The 19,080-nt window shown below is 49.6% G+C and overlaps 1 protein-coding gene across 1 annotated transcript in view; it reads right to left on the reverse strand.

Annotated features, from left to right (window-relative positions):
• Nucleotides 1-4,390: 4,390 nt before the first annotated feature.
• The window catches only part of GTSE1 (G2 and S-phase expressed 1), a 29,082-nt gene continuing 14,392 nt past the window's right edge, over nucleotides 4,391-19,080 (reverse strand). The window contains exons 8-12 of the mRNA XM_014864471.3: nucleotides 13,499-13,571; nucleotides 11,120-11,359; nucleotides 6,050-6,254; nucleotides 5,340-5,552; nucleotides 4,391-4,829 (exon numbers count right to left, since the gene is read on the reverse strand). Of these exons, the coding sequence (XP_014719957.3) occupies nucleotides 4,746-4,829; nucleotides 5,340-5,552; nucleotides 6,050-6,254; nucleotides 11,120-11,359; nucleotides 13,499-13,571 (815 nt within the window). The 3' untranslated portion in view covers nucleotides 4,391-4,745. The remainder of the gene's footprint in view (nucleotides 4,830-5,339; nucleotides 5,553-6,049; nucleotides 6,255-11,119; nucleotides 11,360-13,498; nucleotides 13,572-19,080) is intronic.

Here is a 19,080-nt window from a genome sequence, read left to right on the forward strand (position 1 = left end):
TGCTGCCGGGGTCCGAGGATGGCGAGATTTGGTTTGACGCCAGGAGCTACGACCCGCATGTGCCAGATACAGGCATGCTTCAAATCAGAGACTGCAACCGACAGTGTCACATTTTACAGGGTGGCCCAGAGTGCACACCCACCTACGCACATAAGTATAAAAAGAATGCATCTCAAAACAGTCCTTACTGTTATATGTGCCATATAATCTTATTTTTCATTTTATTCTTTTTTGCTTTTTAAAACTGCTGGTATAGTCCACTAAATTGATTTCAGGTAGGATCTGAACCATGGTTTGAAAACTGCAGGGGAGGAAATACCACCAGATGGTTTTGAAGTCAGGCCCACACCAAAGCTTGGCATTAAAATCAGTTTCTTGGGGCTGGCCCCGTAGCGGAGTGGTTAAGTTCATGCGCTCCGCTGCAGGTGGCCCAGTGTTTCGTTGGTTCGAATCCTGGGCACGGACATGGCACTGCTCATCAAACCATGCTGAGGCAGCGTCCCACATACCACAACTAGAAGGGCCCATAACGAAGAATATACAACTACGTACTGGGGGGGCTTTGGGGAGAAAAAGGAAAAAATAAAATCTTTAAAAAAAATTTAAAAAAATAAATAAAATCAGTTTCTTAAAAGGTCAACAGTGGACATCATCAATGTCCAGGGTTCAGGGCAGGCCGCCTCAAGATGTGCCACTCTAGGGGGCTGGCCAGGGGGAGCAGCAGTTAAGTGTGCACGTTCCACTTCTCGGCGGCCCAGGGTTCTCCGGCTTAGATCCCGGGGCGGACATGGCACCGCTTGGCACGCCATGCTGTGGCAGGCGTCCCACATATAAAGTAGAGGAAGATGGGCACGGATGTTAGCTCAGGGCCAGTCTTCCTCAGCAAAAAGAGGATTGGCAGTAAGTTAGCTCAGGGCTAAGCTTCCTCAAAAAAAAAAAGAAAAAAAAGATGCGCCACTCTAGTATGTGGATTATTTTGAGCTGAACACAATAAAGGCTCAGAAGACTCAGGAAGAATATTTGACCTTCCTCCAAACTGCCTAAAAGAATTTAACATGGAAGGCCTGTTCCAGGAAGGAGCTAATGCCACAAGACAGCTATAGTATAATGTAAAATAGGTGTGATAGAAAGGCACCAACAAGCCCATTTTTGGCCCAGTAAAACTTGTTTAACAAACATTTGCATTTCCATCTCCATGTAAATAGTCTTCCTCCCCTCTGAAATCCCAAACCACTACCCCCAACATCCTCCTTTGCCTTTAGCTGAAAATAATATTTGAGGCGGCAGCTTTTGCCAGATGGCTGAGTTGCTCAGTATTCCTGGGTTTCTCTCATGTATACATGTCATTAAACTTGCTTTTCTCCTGTTATTCTATCTCCTGTCAATTTAATTAGTAGCTGAGCCAGAAGGACCTAGAGTGGGTAGAGGATTCCTCTTCCTCTCCTGCAACATAAATGTTTAAACATGGATAATTACTAAGGCAAGCCATTTCCTTGAGAACAGGACTTGTAAGGATCTTGAGTGAAATGAGGAAGGCTCCAACTCTCCATTTCTGAGAAGAGAAACAGGAACTGCCAACTGGAGAGTCATGGCCACTGGTGCCAAGAGCAGGCACGGGCTGGGCTCCCCACAGGAGGGAAGGTGGCAGGGCCCCTGTGGGGAAACAGAAGAATGATGCTTTTTCAGAAACTATTAGAAGAACACTCAACAAGGGTAGCAGTTTCATCTTGCATTTCCCAAAAGAGATGAGTAAACCCAGTATCTGGCCTCTGGCAGATTTAGTGGTGAACGTTTACTCGAGGCTGTGGCCATAGCCAGGCTGATGTCACTGGATTTTTTGGCTCAGTCTATAGGACCATGCCCTTGCTGGGTGTGGCAGTTTGATACAAGATTAGGGCAAGGTCTAGTTTTCCTGCCCAAGCAAAGGACTTCAGGTTTAGGTATGCCGCAACCAACCCACAAAGTGGCTGAAACATGATACATTGGCAACATGTTTTCTGCTACTTTTCAGTTAAATATATGGTATTTTAGCTACTGTGTAGCTCCAAGTCATTAACCACTGTGTATAATCCAGGTCCATGGATGGAGCAGGTGATAGCAAAGACAGTGACATCCTAAGTGGTGCCTGCCAACGGCGATGTAAGGTATGTGGATTCCAGAGAAGTAAATGTGAAGACATTTGCACCAGGAAATTAATGAAATATTGCAAAAATCATGTGAAGTTGGATCTCTTAAACCTGGAAGGGTGGCCCTCTAGCGGCAGCCAAGGTGGATCACACGATTGTGCAGAGAAAGTGGCCTGCCCCCCACGCAGCTCCAGAAGCACCTCAGTCTCCAGTCCGTGGTGTGCAGTTTCTCACACGGAGCCCTCCGTGTGGTGGGCTTAGGGCCCCGGGGCCAGAAGAGGAAAAGAGCTTGGGTGACGCTTGTCAGAGAGAGCAGACCAGGAAGGAAAGGGGACGATGCACACGGCGTGGGAGGCGCTGCTTCACCCAACTCGTGCTCCTCGAGTCCTTCACCCGTGTCTGAAGAAAATTACAAGTCAGATTACTCCTGTCCTGCCTGGGGACACTTGTAGATTGGATGGTGCACCTGGACCCCAAGGAGAGCCTGGCTGCTCCCAAGGCACCTGGGGGAGGGGAGGGGCACCAGATGAGAAAAACCAGAGAGCAGGCAAAGGCCAAAGGCCCAGCTCGAGCCCCCAGGCGTCCCTCTCTCACACTAGACGTTAAGCCCCCGAAGGTAGGGATGCATGAGCTTTACACCCGTGCCCCTGGCAGAAATGCAGTCTGCCCATAGGAGAGTCTCTGTAAATATTTGTTGCATGAATTAATTCCCGGTTTTGGTTCTTCCACTATGAAATGAGGGGCCACACCAGACATTTGAGGACCTTGCGGTGCTAATACTGGATTCTAGACTTCCATGCTGCCTACTGGAATAGAGAAAAGAGGAAGAGGAGCAGACTGCTGTGACTCCTGCAGGCTCTCTGCTCCAGCGAGCCAGGAGGTGCTTCCTAGAGCAAGGAGCCTTGTTTGCAGAGTCTGACCGCTAGTTTACTCAGGATACCCCAGCTATAAGCTGGTACTTTCAAGCATTTCTGCCTTCAAATTTCCAGCTTTTATCCACAGGCACAGCAATGCTGTCTCCTCTTGATAACACAAGAGACACCATTCCAAATGGTGCTCTACATCAAGACATTAATCAAGGTTAAATGCACAGCCCAACCAGCTCTCTGCCCTCAGCCCTTTGGAGACCAAGGTTCCCTGGTCTCGTGCAGGGAACACCGGATGGGAGCCCCCAAAGCGGTCCAATTAGCAGCTTTTCTACTGCCTGCTCTGAGGCCCCTGAACTAAGACTGAGAAATTCCCCCGTTAGATAAGGAGATATCTAAACAGATCATGGCTTTCAGGCCAGCTAGTTTTTTTTTATTTATTTATTTTTTTTTAAAGATTTTATTTTTTCCTTTTTCTCCCCAAAGCCCCCCGGTACATAGTTGTGCATTCTTCGTTGTGGGTTCTTCTAGTTGTGGCATGTGGGACGCTGCCTCAGCGTGGTCTGACGAGCAGTGCCATGTCCGCGCCCAGGATTCGAACCAACGAAACACTGGGCCGCCTGCAGCGGAGCGCGCGAACTTAACCACTCGGCCACGGGGCCAGCCCCCAGGCCAGCTAGTTTTTTAAAAATATTAAATTAGAATGGCTTCAGGCAGAGAATCCGCTTACCAGTGGCCCTTAGGCCCCGCTGTTTCCTGCAGCCTCCACCAGAGTCTCCTGCTTCCAGCAGCCGAAGAGCCCGCCCTCAGACACGGCCCTCACCTCAGCACTCAGAGAAGGCCCTCCTCATCTCCTGCCTTCTCTTTCCATTCTGCACCCCCACCTCCCTGGAGCAGCCTCTTCTCCAGGCGTGCTCTGTGGCCCATGGCACCTGAACCACCTGGGAGCCCACTGAAAATGCAGGTTACTAGGCCTGCCCCAGGTCTGGGGGGTAGGGCCTGGCAACTGCATTTAATCCAAGTTTTATTCACACCAATTTTTTTTCATTACATCCCCATGACTTATTTATTTTATAACTGGCAGTTTGTACCTTTTGACCCCCTTCACCCATTTCACCTACCCCTACCCCCCGCAACCATCAATCTGTTCTCTGTATCTATAAGTCCATTTTTTTTCTTTATTTAGATTCCACATATAAGTGAGATGATACAGTATCTGTCTTTCTCAGTCTGACTCATTTCACTTGGCATAATGCCCTCAAGGTCCATCCATGCTGTCACAGTATTCACACTAAATTTAGAATTACAGTTTGGATAATATAAATCTTGCGTCCTGATAAGAGTGATAATAGCTATGTATTTCTGAAAATCAAGGTCATCTTACAAATCAAGATGTGCTTTAATTCATTGTCATTTATTTTACAATGTAAATCTAGAATATTTAACTTGTCATACAAACTTAATTTTAAAAATAGTCACTTGCTATTTTACTTACAAAAATTCCAAAACAAACTTCTCCATTTGGAGCAACTTCCACTCGGCATCCCAGCCTGGCAGGGCAGCGAGGACGGACGATGCGGGCAGTAGTGACCTCAGGTGGGCAAACCACCCCCCAGTCCCTCAGGCACAGTCATTTGACTTAGGTTTGTTTTCCTTTTTAATTTTTCCAAAACAATTTATCCTACAATTCATTTCTAAGTTAGGACTGACTGTTCTCGCAACAAAGAATAAAATGCGGAGGCTTCTGTTCTACTCAGAACTTGAGAAGCGGCGAGTCCACGTTTTCCTTGTTAGCCTCGGGACTCAGCTGGATCAGAGGAGAGGCCAAGTCTATCAGCTGCAAGAGAGAAGCGACAGGAGGTGAGCAGAGGTCCCTGTTGCCCCTTCACAGCCCATAAACACCACAGGACCTTGTTCACTGCAGGCTGGGCTGCCCGCAAGCCATCCCCGCCGTGGCTCGGCACCATAGCAACTCAGCAAGCCCGGCTCAGGCACACTGAAATCTTGACTGTCTCGTCTAAGATTGGATGGAGAAAATGCACATACTGAAGAGTCGAGCTTCTCAAACATTTGTGCTGCTCATCGCACCGTAGGCCTGGGGGACACTGGGCTGGAAACGATGTGACCCCTGCCTTCCGAGAGCTCCCGGGTGCCCAGGCAGCATCCCTCGGTGCGACCTGAACTTTGAGCTCTCACCAACAAAGATGAGGCATGCCCTTAGACATGGTGCCCTTAGAAGCCTCAGTGGCCTCTCTCCAGGGTCACCATGATATCCCGGGGTTGAGGAATAAACCCAGAACTGAGGCCACCGAAGGCGAAGCCAAAAGGGCGTCCTGCTGCTCCTCACCTGCCCCACCTCGTGGAGAGGCTTCGACACAGCGCTTCTGCTCACGTCCGGAGTGTTTGTCAGGAGGTCGATCAGAGGTCTACTTTCGGAGCCCAGAGCCAAGCTCGCTCCTGGAGTACTGCAAAGGTCGATGAGAGGGAGGTCGAGGAGGGGTGCGCTTTCAGCTTTCGGAGTGATGACAAGTTGATCCAGCTGGATATCCACGAGAACAGCCTAGACAACAGCACAAGACTTAAAGGCGGGTCTAGCATCTTTCTGTCAACCATCCTGGGGACCGTAGGCTCTGCTTATGTCCCCAGGTGGCTAACAGTTTGGAAACGCAAGGAAGAGGGCTGGGCTAGGCCCTTGGTGGGGAGCACATACTGACTGAGTTCTCTCCTCTTGGCCATGCTTCACACCCACCCACCTCCCTGCTGTCAGCAGCCAACACTGGAGCCCACTAACCCCTCACTGCTGCCGGGCTTCCCACGTCCCATCCTTGGAACCCCGGCCCTCTCCGTGGTCAAGTGCAAGGGCAAGGTGTGGACTTTTTCTCCTCGGGAAGCCAGAGGGCCTGACTTCCTCTTTGGCACAGCTGGCACTGGAGGCCCAGGGTCACAGCATGAAGTCCTGTCGAGGCAATTCTGGGGCCGTGGTCCTGAGTCACCACTCGGCTTCCAGGGCAGTGGCCCTTCACCAGGCTAACGGGAGTGAGCCGCCTGTCTCCTTACCTCACTGAGGGGTGCATCTTCAGGCACCTGTGCTTCCGCCAGCGCTGCTTCTGTGGTGACACTTTTTGAAAAAGTAAAATCACTCTTTTCTGGAGAAAAGCTAAGTGCCTGCGGCACAGCAGACGGAGGAGAAAAACTCCCATCAGATGATAAGTCTGAGCACCCAGAAGCAGCCTTGCTCTGGCTCTCCCTCATTGGTGAAATTCTGCACGAGGAAAAAAAGGAAACTCTTGTAAGGAAATTTCTGTAAAACGCTAGTTTGCTTGGCCGTGTTATTTCTGGAGAAGCATCATACACTGGAGGGCATCCTGGCTCTGGTTCCAGCTCCATCAGGAGGACAGAATGATTTCTGAGGTTCCTATCAGCTCTAAAATTTTACCAGTCTGCTATCAACATGTGCCCATTTTATCCCCTTTTCCTTAAGGTTATTAAATAGCAGGAAAGGAGTGAGGGCCATGAGCAGGAGTTCCGCCTCCATCCACGTGCAGCGAACCACACAGCTTCTCCCGGTTCCTAGGTGAGCTCCCCTCTCCCAGCCCTGGCTGAGCCCGAGGGCTGCTCCACCGGCCTGGAATGGCGCCTCCTCCTGCTGCTTCTTCAGGAGGCCTGGCCTGCGCGCCCAGGCAGGTCTGGATTCCCTGGTGCCCACAGCGGAGGCTGTCCCCCACGGTACGCATCTCCCGTGCAGACACTCCTTTGAGGATTGTGTTCCTACTAGACGGTGCAGGGAACACCTGGGTGGCCTGTCTGCCTGCTTCCTGCTGCGCCTCCAGACCCAGGACAGAGCCGGCCGCCCGGTGGGCCCTCAACACCTGATCGCTCAAAACTGAATTACATAGGGAATACACTGTATTTTCTTTTTAATATTTTAAAGGCTTTACAACAATCTGAAAATAGAATTTTTTTCTCTATTTACATTTAAAAACATACAACATACCTAAACAGGTCACCATGACTATTTATACACTGAGTCTTGTTTGTCTTCCTTTCTGTTTGACATTCCCTCTTCCCCATGTCACATGTATCCGAGCATTTTTTCGGTAAGGAAGATTCGCCTTGAGCTAACGTCTGTGCCAATCTATTTTTATTTGTATGTGGGACGCCGCCACAGCATGGTTTGACGAGCGGTGCATAGGTCCATGGTCCATGCTTGGGATCTGAACCGGTGAACCGCAGCCACTGAAGCAGAGCATGTGAACTTAACCACTCCGCCAGGGAGCCCAGTCTCCCATCTGAGCATTTTCTTCTTCCACAGTCTTCTCTATTTTCATAGAACTAAATAGACATATACACGGTCAACACCTATTGCTGGTAGATATATATTTACACACAGACGACTTTTTTCTCAGCCATTGTTTCTTCTACAGAAATGGGATCATGTTCCACACCCTCTTCAGCATCTTTTCTCTCTCAGGGATTCCTTATGAAACCCCTCCAAGTCAGCTGGTACAATGCTGACTCATGCCTCTTACCAGCTACCTAAATGGTTGTTTACTTCCAGTCTTTGCCACTAGAAACCCTGCCGCTAGGGGCATCTCTGTACACGAACTGTAGTCTCACTCCTGTAGCAGGATCGTGGATCGGAGGTCTGCGTCATTGAACTGTAACAGATGTTGATAAATGGCTCTCTGACACGCACCATCACAATTCCCATTCCTGCAGCCGTGTTCCAGGATGCCTCTCCCCACACCCTCACCAGCTAGTAGGAACACTGAGGATCTACAAAGAGCTGTCCCCCGGCTTCTGTAATGGGCATTTCCCTGACAAGAATGAATTTGGGTGTCTTCACAGATGTCGTTAACCATTTGAGCTTATTCAGATTCTTTGCCCATTTTTTTTATATTCAACCATTTGTCTAATTTCATTTATGGTAATTTTAGCCATAAATAAAGACAGAAGGGGCCGGCCCCGTGGCTGAGTAGTTAAGTTCGCACGCTCCGCTGCAGGCGGCCCAGGGTTTCGTCGGTTGGAATCCTGGGCGCAGACATGGCACCGCTCATTGAACCACACTGAGGCAGCATCCCACATACCACAACTAGAAGGACTCACAACTAAGAATACACAACTATGTACCTGGGGGCTTTGGGAAGAAAAAAGGAAAAAAAAAAAGAAGTTTTTCATTTTTACACTGTTAAATATGGCTATCTTTTCTTCATCTTTGCTACGTTTTCAGCTGTGATTAAAGTCTCCTGCCCTGTAATTATTCACACAATCTCCTATTTTTCCTTCTAATACTTTTCTTGTGTTTTATATTTAAGTCTCTAATTTATCTGGGATTTCTTTCTCCATGATGTAAGATGGGCATTCTGCTTCCCATCAGTTGTGACAGTGCCACTACTTGGGAGTGTCCAGTAACTGACCTGAGTCCCAGTGGGCTGACTTTGCCCTGTCTGTGCCCCTTAGCCCCTGGGATTTTTTTTTTGAGGAAGATCAGCCCTGAGCTAACATCTGCTGCCAATCCTCCTCTTTTTCCTGAGGAAGACTGGCCCTGAGCTAACATCCGTGCCCATCTTCCTCTACTTTATATGTGGGAAGCCTATCACAGCATGGCTTGCCAAGCGGTGCCATGTCTGCACCCAGGATCCCAACTGGCGAACCCCGGGCCACCGAAGCAGAACGTGTGAACTTAACTGCTGCGCCACCAGCCGGCCCCTGTTTTTTTTTTTTTTAATATCTATATACATAAGTGAAACCAGTCTCCAGTTTGCCTTTTTTAGGTGTTACCATTAGCTATAGGTTTAGCTATTAAAATGAATTATAGAACTTTCCACCCTTATTTATCTATAGCTTGAAACAGTTAACTTTAAAAATTAGATTTTTAAAGGTTACATACCACTCAGCTGTGACCTCATCTGAGCCAGATTCAATCTTTAATCACCTTTCTAAGCTCCAACCATGGCTTAATTCACACTTCCCCTTTTCCCTGGGTTAATTTAGATAACGTATTTTTAGGAAATCATTTCATCAGGTTTTCAAATTCACTGTCAGAGAGTTGCTGGCCACATTTCCTGAGAACACCTTTAACCTTCCCTCTCTGTTCACGTCTGTCTTCTCACTGCGATCTTGTTTATTTCTGACTTCTCCCCACTGCCATTTGGGGCTAAGGGGCACAGACAGGGGAAAGTCAGCCCACTGGGACTCAGGTCAGTTACTGGACACCCCCAAGTAGTGGCAGTGTCACAAGTGATGGGAAGCAGAATGCTGTCCCCTCCAAGGAGCAGAAGCCGTCCCCAGTGGATAAGGCAGCAATGTTCAGTATCTGTGCCGTCCAGTACGGTAGCCATTGGGCCACATGTAGCTACCGAGCACTTGAAATGTGGCTAGTGCAAGTGAGGTTCAAAAATTCAATTCTGAATTTTGAATCTTATTTAATCTTAATTAACTAGAATTTAAACAGCTACACGTGGCTAGCGGCCTCTGCATCGGGCAATGCAGGCAGAGAAGTCCCCTGCTCCCTGCTGGCCTGTATCTCACAGCCTCGTGGACGGAAGAGGACGCTGCCTGTCCACCAGAGTCTGTAGCGGCCTCTTGGGGTTGGAAAGATGAGGCCGTCATAACCTTCCCACCCACGACCCAGGATCCACAGATATGTGGGCTACTCTTTCCAGAATCCGTAGCTTTAGGGGCTCCTAATGCTGGCCTCATCCATAGGCAGGGGAGCCCCCTGTCCACTCCACAGGAACCCCAGAGTCCAGGCCTCACTCGCCCTAGTGCCTGGAGCCTCAGAAGCTGCCTGGCTCAGAAGCATCAGACCAGAAGTGGAATTGGAATTGAAGTGGAAAAGAGGGGTCAACGTAAGGTCCTTGCATTCCCAGAATCCCCCAGCCTCTCCCAAAGCTCGGCTGTGGCCCAGTGAGAAAACCAAAAGCCCGCTGTCTTCGCTTCGCCCGTTAAACCTGCCTCACAGGGAAGCTAGTGACCAACAGCAGAGTCCACATAGGTGACTCCTCTCATAAATACTTCCTGAGCACCACTACATGCCAGGAGCTCGTTCTCAACTCTGAGGACATGGTGACGAGTCTGGCAGAGAATGCCCCAGCTGTTAGGGAGCTTCTGTGCTGACGGAGCATCAGACGACAGTCAAGTAAACAAATACATACCTTGTTCAGGTAGCGAGAAGGAGAGAGACACTCTGAGAAAACAAAGCAGGAAACAGAACACAGGGACTGAGTACAGAGCAGGGTTTCCCAGAAAGGCCACTGAGTTCGGCCCCTGAACGTGAACTTCAGTTATGGGGAGGGGACAGCTCCGCCAGGACCAGGGACAGGACAGCAAGGACAGACCTGTCGGAGGTAGGGCGAAGGGACAGTGTGGCTGGAGTGAAGTGACAGAGAGTGGGAGACGGGAGAGAGCGGGCACTGCAGCGAACCCAGAGCCTGCGTCTCAGAAAGCCTGAGCGTCGGCAGCCCTGACAGGGACCCTGGAGCGCAGGCTGCAGCACTCTCCTCAGGGCCCAGCCGCAAGGGCAGCACTAGATCTCGGAGTGCCGACGCGAACGCACCTTCCTGTGCAGCTCCACCCAGAGGGCTCCTCCCAGTGAGAGCCCTCATCCATCCAGTGTACAGCCACGTGTTGCTTAATGACGGGGACACGTCCTGAGAAATGCATCGTGAGGCGATTTCCTCATCGTGTGAACACCACAGACTGTGCTCCCACAAACCCGGATGGTACAGCCTATCCACACCTAGGCTCTGTGGTACTCATCCTACGGGACCACGGTCGTATCCACGGCCCATCAGTGACCAAGACGTCATCACGCGGCACACAACTGTACTCAGGTTCAGGCTTTTTCCCTCGCTTGCCCAGCCCTCCAGCCCAAACCCAGGATACGACAGTAGATGATAATAAATATGACGAATGAGAAAGCCAGTGCCTTCTCTTCCTTTCAGAGAATCCACAACAGCGCGGGGGGTCAGGCTCCAGTCTCTGTCGCTGAGAAGGGGTGAGAAACCAGCCCGGCTGTGTCCTGACAAGTGACTCTAAGTGCCAGACGAGGCAGCCTTTCCAACACAGGGAGCGCTTGAGGGTTCATGAACGTGAGACACACTTACTGCAACCTTTATCTCTTACCTCACTGCAGACTTTTTCCGGGGCTCAGAAGAAAGCTGCCGAGCAGACATGCACAGGGGAGAAGCCAGGGGCCTGGGCACGGTTTTAGGGGTCACCAATGGGAGTCCAGAGAGTCGACAGCCAACAGGTGTGGGCAATGCTGACATGCGTCTCGTCCTCACGGGGGTCCTCACACTGCTTAAAAGGCTTTGTGAGGCTGGCCCTGAGGAGCGTCTCGCAGGAGTGCTATGGACAGTCACCCTGGAAAGACAAATTGGAGTCCTTAACAGAGATGACCTTAAAGGAATCTAAGGATTCAGTCAATCTGTTAATGCAGTGGAAAGTCCTACGGTTTCAACATAAAAGATTCAAGCCAGCAAAACATGTTGGAGCTCTGTTCTCAGACAAGGAGGGGCTGCAGTGAGGGCAGGGACTCAGAGCTGCTGCCAATCCCCCAGGGAAACCCTGACATGGGCTTCCGTTCCTCAATAGGCGAGGCTTCCCCTAGCCTCACAGGTTCCAATCAAACGTTCCTGCACTTTCCGGGAGGGACCACGAAAGCATACTTCATGGGAGGTTCAGAAGAGATCTAAGTCACCTTTTGATGGGATAAATGTTTCCATAACGAAGTCCAGACACACAGCGGGGTCTGGCTGGGCAAGGGAGTGGACAAGGAGGTGTCACTGTGTGTTCATTCATCCCCAGGTTGAAGGCTGCCTGAGTCAAATGTGAATGCAAAGAGTAAGTCAGGGCCCCTGGTGCTTGTTTCGCATGCATCTCTCCTTCCAGCCCTGGCAAAAACACCCATGGCTTCGACTGCCCAGAATCTTGCCCAACTGTCAGTTTGTTTTATTGTTGTTGTTGATAAAGAAGAGAGGCTGAGCAAAGCCAATGGTTACAAACATGTCAGGACATCCTATCAATGTGGAGCCCACAGGAGGTCTGGGGATCACCTATCAGTTCTGTCATCCGACAAGGACAGCCTTTTATGCTCTTCAGAAAGAGTCTGAAAACAAACTTTAACTGAAAAATAGCATCACTCCAGGAGCACAGGCAGAAGGGAGAGGTGCTATACAGTCCAGCTGCCACTCTGCAAAGTTCTGGAATCACTACCCTGCGTCCTTTATTGCTGAGCACTGGCAGCTCCAGAACAAACTCCAGTGAAAATAAATAAAAATATAAACAAATGTAATCCTTGAAGCCACCCTGGGAGGTAGGAGCTATTTCCTCACATACAGGTGAGAAAGCCGGGGCACAGAGAGCTAAAGCAAGGTGGTGAGTGGCTGTCTGGCTGGGGGTTTGCTCTGACCCACTGTGCGTGGAAGGGAAGGAATCCAGTATGGCTAAGGCTGTGAGGGAAAGCACTGGTCAACCCCGTGAAGCGCCTCCTCAGTTCACATACAAGTAAAGGATAGCCCAGAGTCGTGGAAAGAGCCACAGACGGCCCAGGCTGGTCCAGGGCAGAGCCAGGATTAGGGCCCCTGCTCCGGAGCCTGAGCCCAGGGCTTGTCTTGCCCATCCTATCCCTGCAAGGTTCAAAGCAGGGCTCCCACGCTGGCCACACACCAGGTCTCAGACCTGGAAACACTGCTCCCGTGGGTCTGAGTGTCCTCACTTCCGCCTTCACCCCCAGTTGCTATGCACAGGACTGAGTAGCAGTGGGCAGGGTCCCTCCACTGTGACAGAGTCCTCAGAGAGCCGGGCTGGGACCTGGCCATCAGAAAGGGCCACATGTGTGGATGAAGCAGCCCTCTGACCTCGGCAGGTGGCAGTAAACGGTGGCAGCAGGAGGACAGTTAAGGGGAGGAGGCTGCCATTTGTTTGAGCAACTCCAGCCCCAGCCTAGGCCTCACGCATGTGTGTTTCTTTACTGTCTGCAGGATCTGCTGTGCTGAGTTTGGTACCACCCCCCCGGACAGATGAGAAAACAAGGCAGGAACATCCAATGACTTACACTAGATCTAGAACAGGAAGTGGGAGATCTGGGATTCAAACTCTAGTCTGAATAACTGCACCACGCCAGGGGTCTTCACCCAGGCACAGAGTCACCTTTTAGACCCTACAGATGCTGGCTCCACCCCAGGCCAACCAAATCAGAACTTTGGGGGTGGGCTGGGCACTTGCAACTGCTGTGAAGGCATTCCTGCTGTGTGGCCTGGCTACAGAAATGCCCCGGCTCAGGGCTGAGGATCAGCGTCTACACCACAGGAGGCAAGTCTGTGGCTATGGTAAACTGCAATGGATATTAAAAAAAAAAAAAAGTGGTGCTGCAAGAGACTGGGGCTAAGGGCAGACCCACGTGGCCACCACACACTTGAGAAGGCCCTTTAAGAAGTTAGCAGATGTGTTAGTTAGTTTTCATAGTAACATTAAAAGAAAGGAAGCAGATCGACTCATTACCTCCCCACTGACGTGCAGGACTGTGGCCTCTGCGCCCGAGAGAACTTTGGTGTTGCACTGCCTGGGGGTTCACCTGAGATGAGAGAGTAAGTGTGCAGTCAAACATGGATCAAGTGATAAGTCCATTGTTTGGGGCTCTTCACCAAACGGGCAATTCTCCTCTAAATGTCTCCATTCTCCCAAGTTGCAGTGAAGATAGCACAGACAGGAGACAAAGGTCAGACAAGTCCACAGGGAAAACTTGCCGGGCCCAGGAGTGTGAGGGGACACGTCCTTTCTCCAGGGGACCCACCCCAGGCAGGGCTTTAGCAGGCAACCGATGGCTACTTATCCCCAGACAGGAACGGAGCATGACTTTAAGGGTACCGAAGAGAAGGCAGTGCTCAGCATAACCAAGTCACATCTACCTGTGGGACACCTGAATTTGCTAGACACTCGCCCACAGAAGCAAGACTAATGTGGTCAGGTTCCCAAGAGAGCCCCACAAAGCCCACCAATGCTTTCATTTTCCTGAACAAGGACATCACTAAGATAATCATAAGATGCTACATTAATTACATGCAGTCTTGTGGTGGACAAGCATTTCCACGTGTATGATCTCATCTGATCACAAGGTGATGACAAGCAGGCTGGGAGGGCTGAGCATGGCCCAGTGCAGGCCCCAGATTGCAGTCCCACAGTTAGTTCCCTTACAACACTGGCTCCATGGGAACCAATCCACAAACTCACTCTGGGGCCCCCAAAGCCACAGGTGCCAGGACGCCCAGGCAACATCTTGCTATCTCTTGGAAGCCATAGACAGAGAGCTGTCCCCAGAGCCCCTACCCCAGGCCCCAAGGAGAAGGTGGGGCTGGTGCTCTGAGACCCCTTTGCAGCAGATGCTCTGAGGCAGCCAGGCATGATCCCGGACACTGCTCCTGCAGGCAACCGCTCTCTGGACCCTTCCCATTGTGAACAAACCCGCCCCTGCCCTTGCCCTTTCCTCCCTCCCCACTACTGTCCCATGTCTCCGCACCTCTTCAAAGCGAAACCTCCTCAAAGGAGCTGTTGCCACATGCTTATCTCCACTTCCCATCTCTTATTCTGTTCAAAACTGACCTTATCAAAGTGACTCATCCACCAAAAAAAAAAAGGGTAAAAATCTTAAGAGAGACAAACAGCAGTCTCCTGCCACACCCGCCCTACTTCCAACTTGCTGTTTCTTGTGTATTTCCCTTCATGATTCTAAATTACATTTGCAGCTACTTCTTCATTTCTCAAAAACATCAGATGTCACAAGAACCTAACTCCCTCAGTCCCCAGCCACCGCCCTATACGGTTCACCTGGCCGTCGATGTTGACAGTGGACTGCAAACATGCACAGCTGAGCCAAATGGTATATCTCCTTTCCGGGGCTCCCACCCTGCCCTGACCTTGAGATCTTAATAACTGCCTCCATTTTTTTGTTTGTTTCTTATGGTGGGTGTGGGGGTCAAAGGGGTCCCTGTGACTACATGTTCCACAACCTCTGTCTTTGGGAGTATCTTCCACGCAGTTACCCAGCTCGGGGCCCTGAGCCCACAGGTTTCATGGAGCCCTCTCTGAGACTGTGCTGGCCTCTACCCTCACCCCAGGAGCCCCTCTCACCCCCCGTGATAGGTTCCCTCTTTCAGGAATCCTGTATCCCCCTCTTTATTGTTTTCTCCTTCATCTTGTTGGAGCACTCTTCCAGAGCTCCCAAAGGATGCATGGGAGGGTAACTATTTTTATGAAATTTTACATTATTAAAATATCTTTATTTTACCCTCACAATTGACCAATGGCTAGTCCAGGGTCAGGATCCTACGCTGGAAATTACTTCCTCCTGAAGTGTTGAAGGTGGGGTTCCATCTACGGAGCTTCTACTACTGTAGAGACAAGTCCAAGTCATTCTGGGTCTCCATGCTTTGTGTGGCCCCCAGGCAGCACATAGAGTCACAATAAATGACAGTACTTGTCTCTGCAATATTTTCAGAAAGTTGTACACGAAAGCTCCCCTGCAGGGCTCTATTCATTGTCCCCATGTCTCTGTGATGACAGCTGGGGTCACACTTATGGTTATAACTTATGGTTATAAGTGCTCTGAGTCACAGAGCAAGCGAGACGCCACACAATTGCAGAGCTGCGTGTTCTGAGCGCTGTGCTCACTCCCGTAGCCTCACCAGCACTGAGCTGTGGAACAGTGGGGCCCAGGATGAATGAGGAAAGGCCCTGTCCCTAATGTTGCAAAGAAACAAGGACTAGTTGCTAAAGCGAGAATGCAAACGTTAGAGCCGGAGGAGCCATCAGGCACAGTCCGGGCAGCAGAGAGAAGTCCTGCGGCTCCACGCAGCTTGACAGCAGGGGGACAGCTGCCATCTGTGGGAAGACAACCGTGGAAACCCACATTTCATCTCCAAGCATGACTTCTCCTCTGAAGTCCAAACTCATACACGCCCTGCCTGCTCAGCACCGCCCACAGCACCTCGGACTCAGCAGGTCCAGACTGGACCAGAGCACTCTGCCCGGGAGCTGTGCTCCCGCCAGGCCTCCCATCACTACGAGGGGGAGCACCCAGGGGCCCCCGCCAAAACCTCAGGGCTGCTCTTGAGCCCCCGCCACGCCGCCACATCCCACCCTAGGCTGCCAGAACGCCTCCCGGGTTGGAGCCCGTCCTCACTTTCTCCACCACCACCAGAATCTCTTGTCCAGATCCCGGCAAGGCTTCCATGTGGTTCTCTCTGCTGCCACCCTTGCCCACTAGGACCTGTTCTTCCCTGCTTAAAACCTTCTTAAGTACTTCCTCCTGCGCTGAGATCACAGGGAGAGCCACTCTACAGTCACAAGACACAACACGAGCTGGCCTGTCTTCATCTCTTGTTATTCTTCCTCTCGTTCACTAACTGAGGTTGCGAGTTTTTTTCTACTATCCACTCTCCTCTTTGTCTTACTAAGAAATTTTAGCTGGGTATAAGATTAAAAAGCATGTCTTGGCATCCCTTGTGGGTAAGTGTGGTCACCTAAGTCCTGAGTAATGACATAAACGGAAGTGGCTTGCACAACTTTCAGTAAGTCTCCTTGAAAGGTAGAGATTTGCTCTTCTTCACCATTCCATCTTTCCTGCTGGTAGGTATGAGGGCAGGAGCTGGTGCAGCCATACCAGACCATGAGGGAAAGAAGCTAATCATGGCGAAACAAGATGGAAGACGCAATACCAGCTCTGGAATGTCTACCCAGACTTTACGTGAGAGGGAAGTAAACATCTGTCTTGATTAAAATCAATGTTACTTTGGGCTTATGTCAGAATCTCATCCTAACTACAATAACTACATTCCTACCTTTGTGCCATTTCCAGAATTTGTCAAGCATCTTTCTGCCTCAGTACATTTGCACTTGCCATTTCCTGCCTGGAATGTTCTCCTTCTGGCTTTTCTAATGGCTGCCTCCTTTCTTCCCAAGGTTCAGACCTCCACTCCATGTCACCTCCTGCGGGGAGCCCTTCACTGACCATCTTAGGTGTAAGGACCCTCTACCTAAACTCTTCCCCTACACACACCAGTCACTGTGACACCAACCTCTTTATTCATATATCATCATCCTTCATTCGTTTCATTATAGTTATGATCTCAAAGTATGCTCATCTGATAACATTTCTTATCTTTTACTATTGAAATGTAAATTCCATGAGAGTAGAATCTGTCTTATCATTACAGTCCCTGCACCTAAAAGAGTGCCTAGTGCTGGAAGACACTCAATAAAATGGCTCATCTTTACATGAGCAGTAACTCAGAATGAGGTTTTCTGGCATTAAAGGCCAACTGTACTTGCTGGCAATGCTGCTAACCTCAAAATATTCAAGCCACCTAGAAACCATCAACTTGAGGGAGGAGGCCAGAACTACCCTCTCCCTTAAATCAGCTCTGCACAATTTTCTGTGTTTACAAATTTATTAGACTAATTAACTGTGACCAAACACCCACCCACTACCTGCCAGACACCATGCTGGGCTCTCTGCCTGGTGGCCCTGTCAGAATGCTGGGGCAGGTGGCAAGAGCCCAAGGGGAGCTGGGCAGTCTCACTGATTTGAGGAGACAGTGACCAGGGTCCCAGGAGGCTGTGGAAGGTGGAATTTGAGGGGCAGAGTACTAGGGAGGAGGGAGCTACAGAGAGAAGGAGCTCTAGCAGTCTGACAGGGACCCTGTGTCCACTGCACAGTAAGCAGCAGCACACATGCAGGGCGGGATTCTGAAAGGCCAAGACAAGAACAACTGCTGGGAAAACCGCCATTGCTCACAAGGGCTGGGAAACACTCACGTCCCACCAGCCAGAGTGGAGACCTTGTGAACACATGGCACACTAGTAGGGACTTGGAAAGGCCACATGTGAATGACAGGGCTGGAGTGTCCCAAGAGTAAAGGCTATTCAGGACCCGCCCATCAAAGCTTAAAAAGAAGCCTCAAAAGGATCAAGTTGACTGGCAAACTTAACTGCCTGCCAAAGCAAAATTCAGCTTCTCAAAGACACCAAATCCAGACGTTCAAAAATGTAAAATTTACAATGTCCTGGGGCTGGCCCAGTGGCGCAGTGGTTAAGTGTACACGTTCCGCTTTGGGGGCCTGGGGTTCACTGGTTCAGATCCTGGGTGTGGACATGGCACTGCTTGGCAAGCCATGCTGTGGCAGGCGTCCCACGTAGAAAGTAGAGGAAGATGAGCTCAGATGTTAGCTCAAGGTCAGTCTTCCTCAGCAAAAAGAGGAGGACTGGCAGCAGATGCTAGATCAGGGCTAATCTTCCTCAGAAAAAAAAAATTTACAAAGTCTAGAGGGCAATAAAAAATTAAACATGTGAAGAAATAGGAAAATGTGACCATAACCAGGAAAAAATTAGTCAAGAGAAACAGACCCTAAAATGACAGGGAAGATGGAATTAGAAGAAGAAACAGACTTTAAAACAATCATTATAAGTATGTTCAAGAATTTAAAGGAAAACATAAACAGCACAAGGACAAAAATGGGGACATTACAATGTCAGAAATGAAAAATTAACTGGATGGGCTTAACAGCAGATTAGACATACTGCAGAAGAAAAGATACGTGAACTTGAAGACATGACAGCAGAAACTATCCAAACTAAAGCAGAAGACAAGAGGCTGGAAAAAAACAGAACAGAGCTTTAATGCCCTATAACACATGTAATTAGAGTCCCAGGAAATGAGAGGAAGCAAGAAAAAATATTTGAATAAATAATGGCCACATTTTTCCCAGATTCGATTAAAAATATTAACCCACAGATCAAAAAAGCTCAAGGACTCCCAAGCAAGATAAACACGAAGAAAGCTACATCAAAATGCTGAAAATAAGAGAAAACTGAAGAGCAGCCAGAGAACAAATGATATGCTATACGGAGGGGAGTGAATGTAGGATAAGAAAACCACTGACTTCTCCTCCAAAACAACATGAGCCAGAAGACATTTAAAGTGCTTTAAGAAAAAAGAAAGTGAAGAAATCACCATTACCAAAGCTAATAATTTTTTTAACTTTAAATATAATTTCTTCAATATTTTAAAAACACACTAAAATTTATCC

The sequence above is a fragment of the Equus asinus genome, chromosome 4, assembly GCF_041296235.1.
Source record: "Equus asinus isolate D_3611 breed Donkey chromosome 4, EquAss-T2T_v2, whole genome shotgun sequence".
NCBI lineage: Eukaryota > Metazoa > Chordata > Mammalia > Perissodactyla > Equidae > Equus > Equus asinus.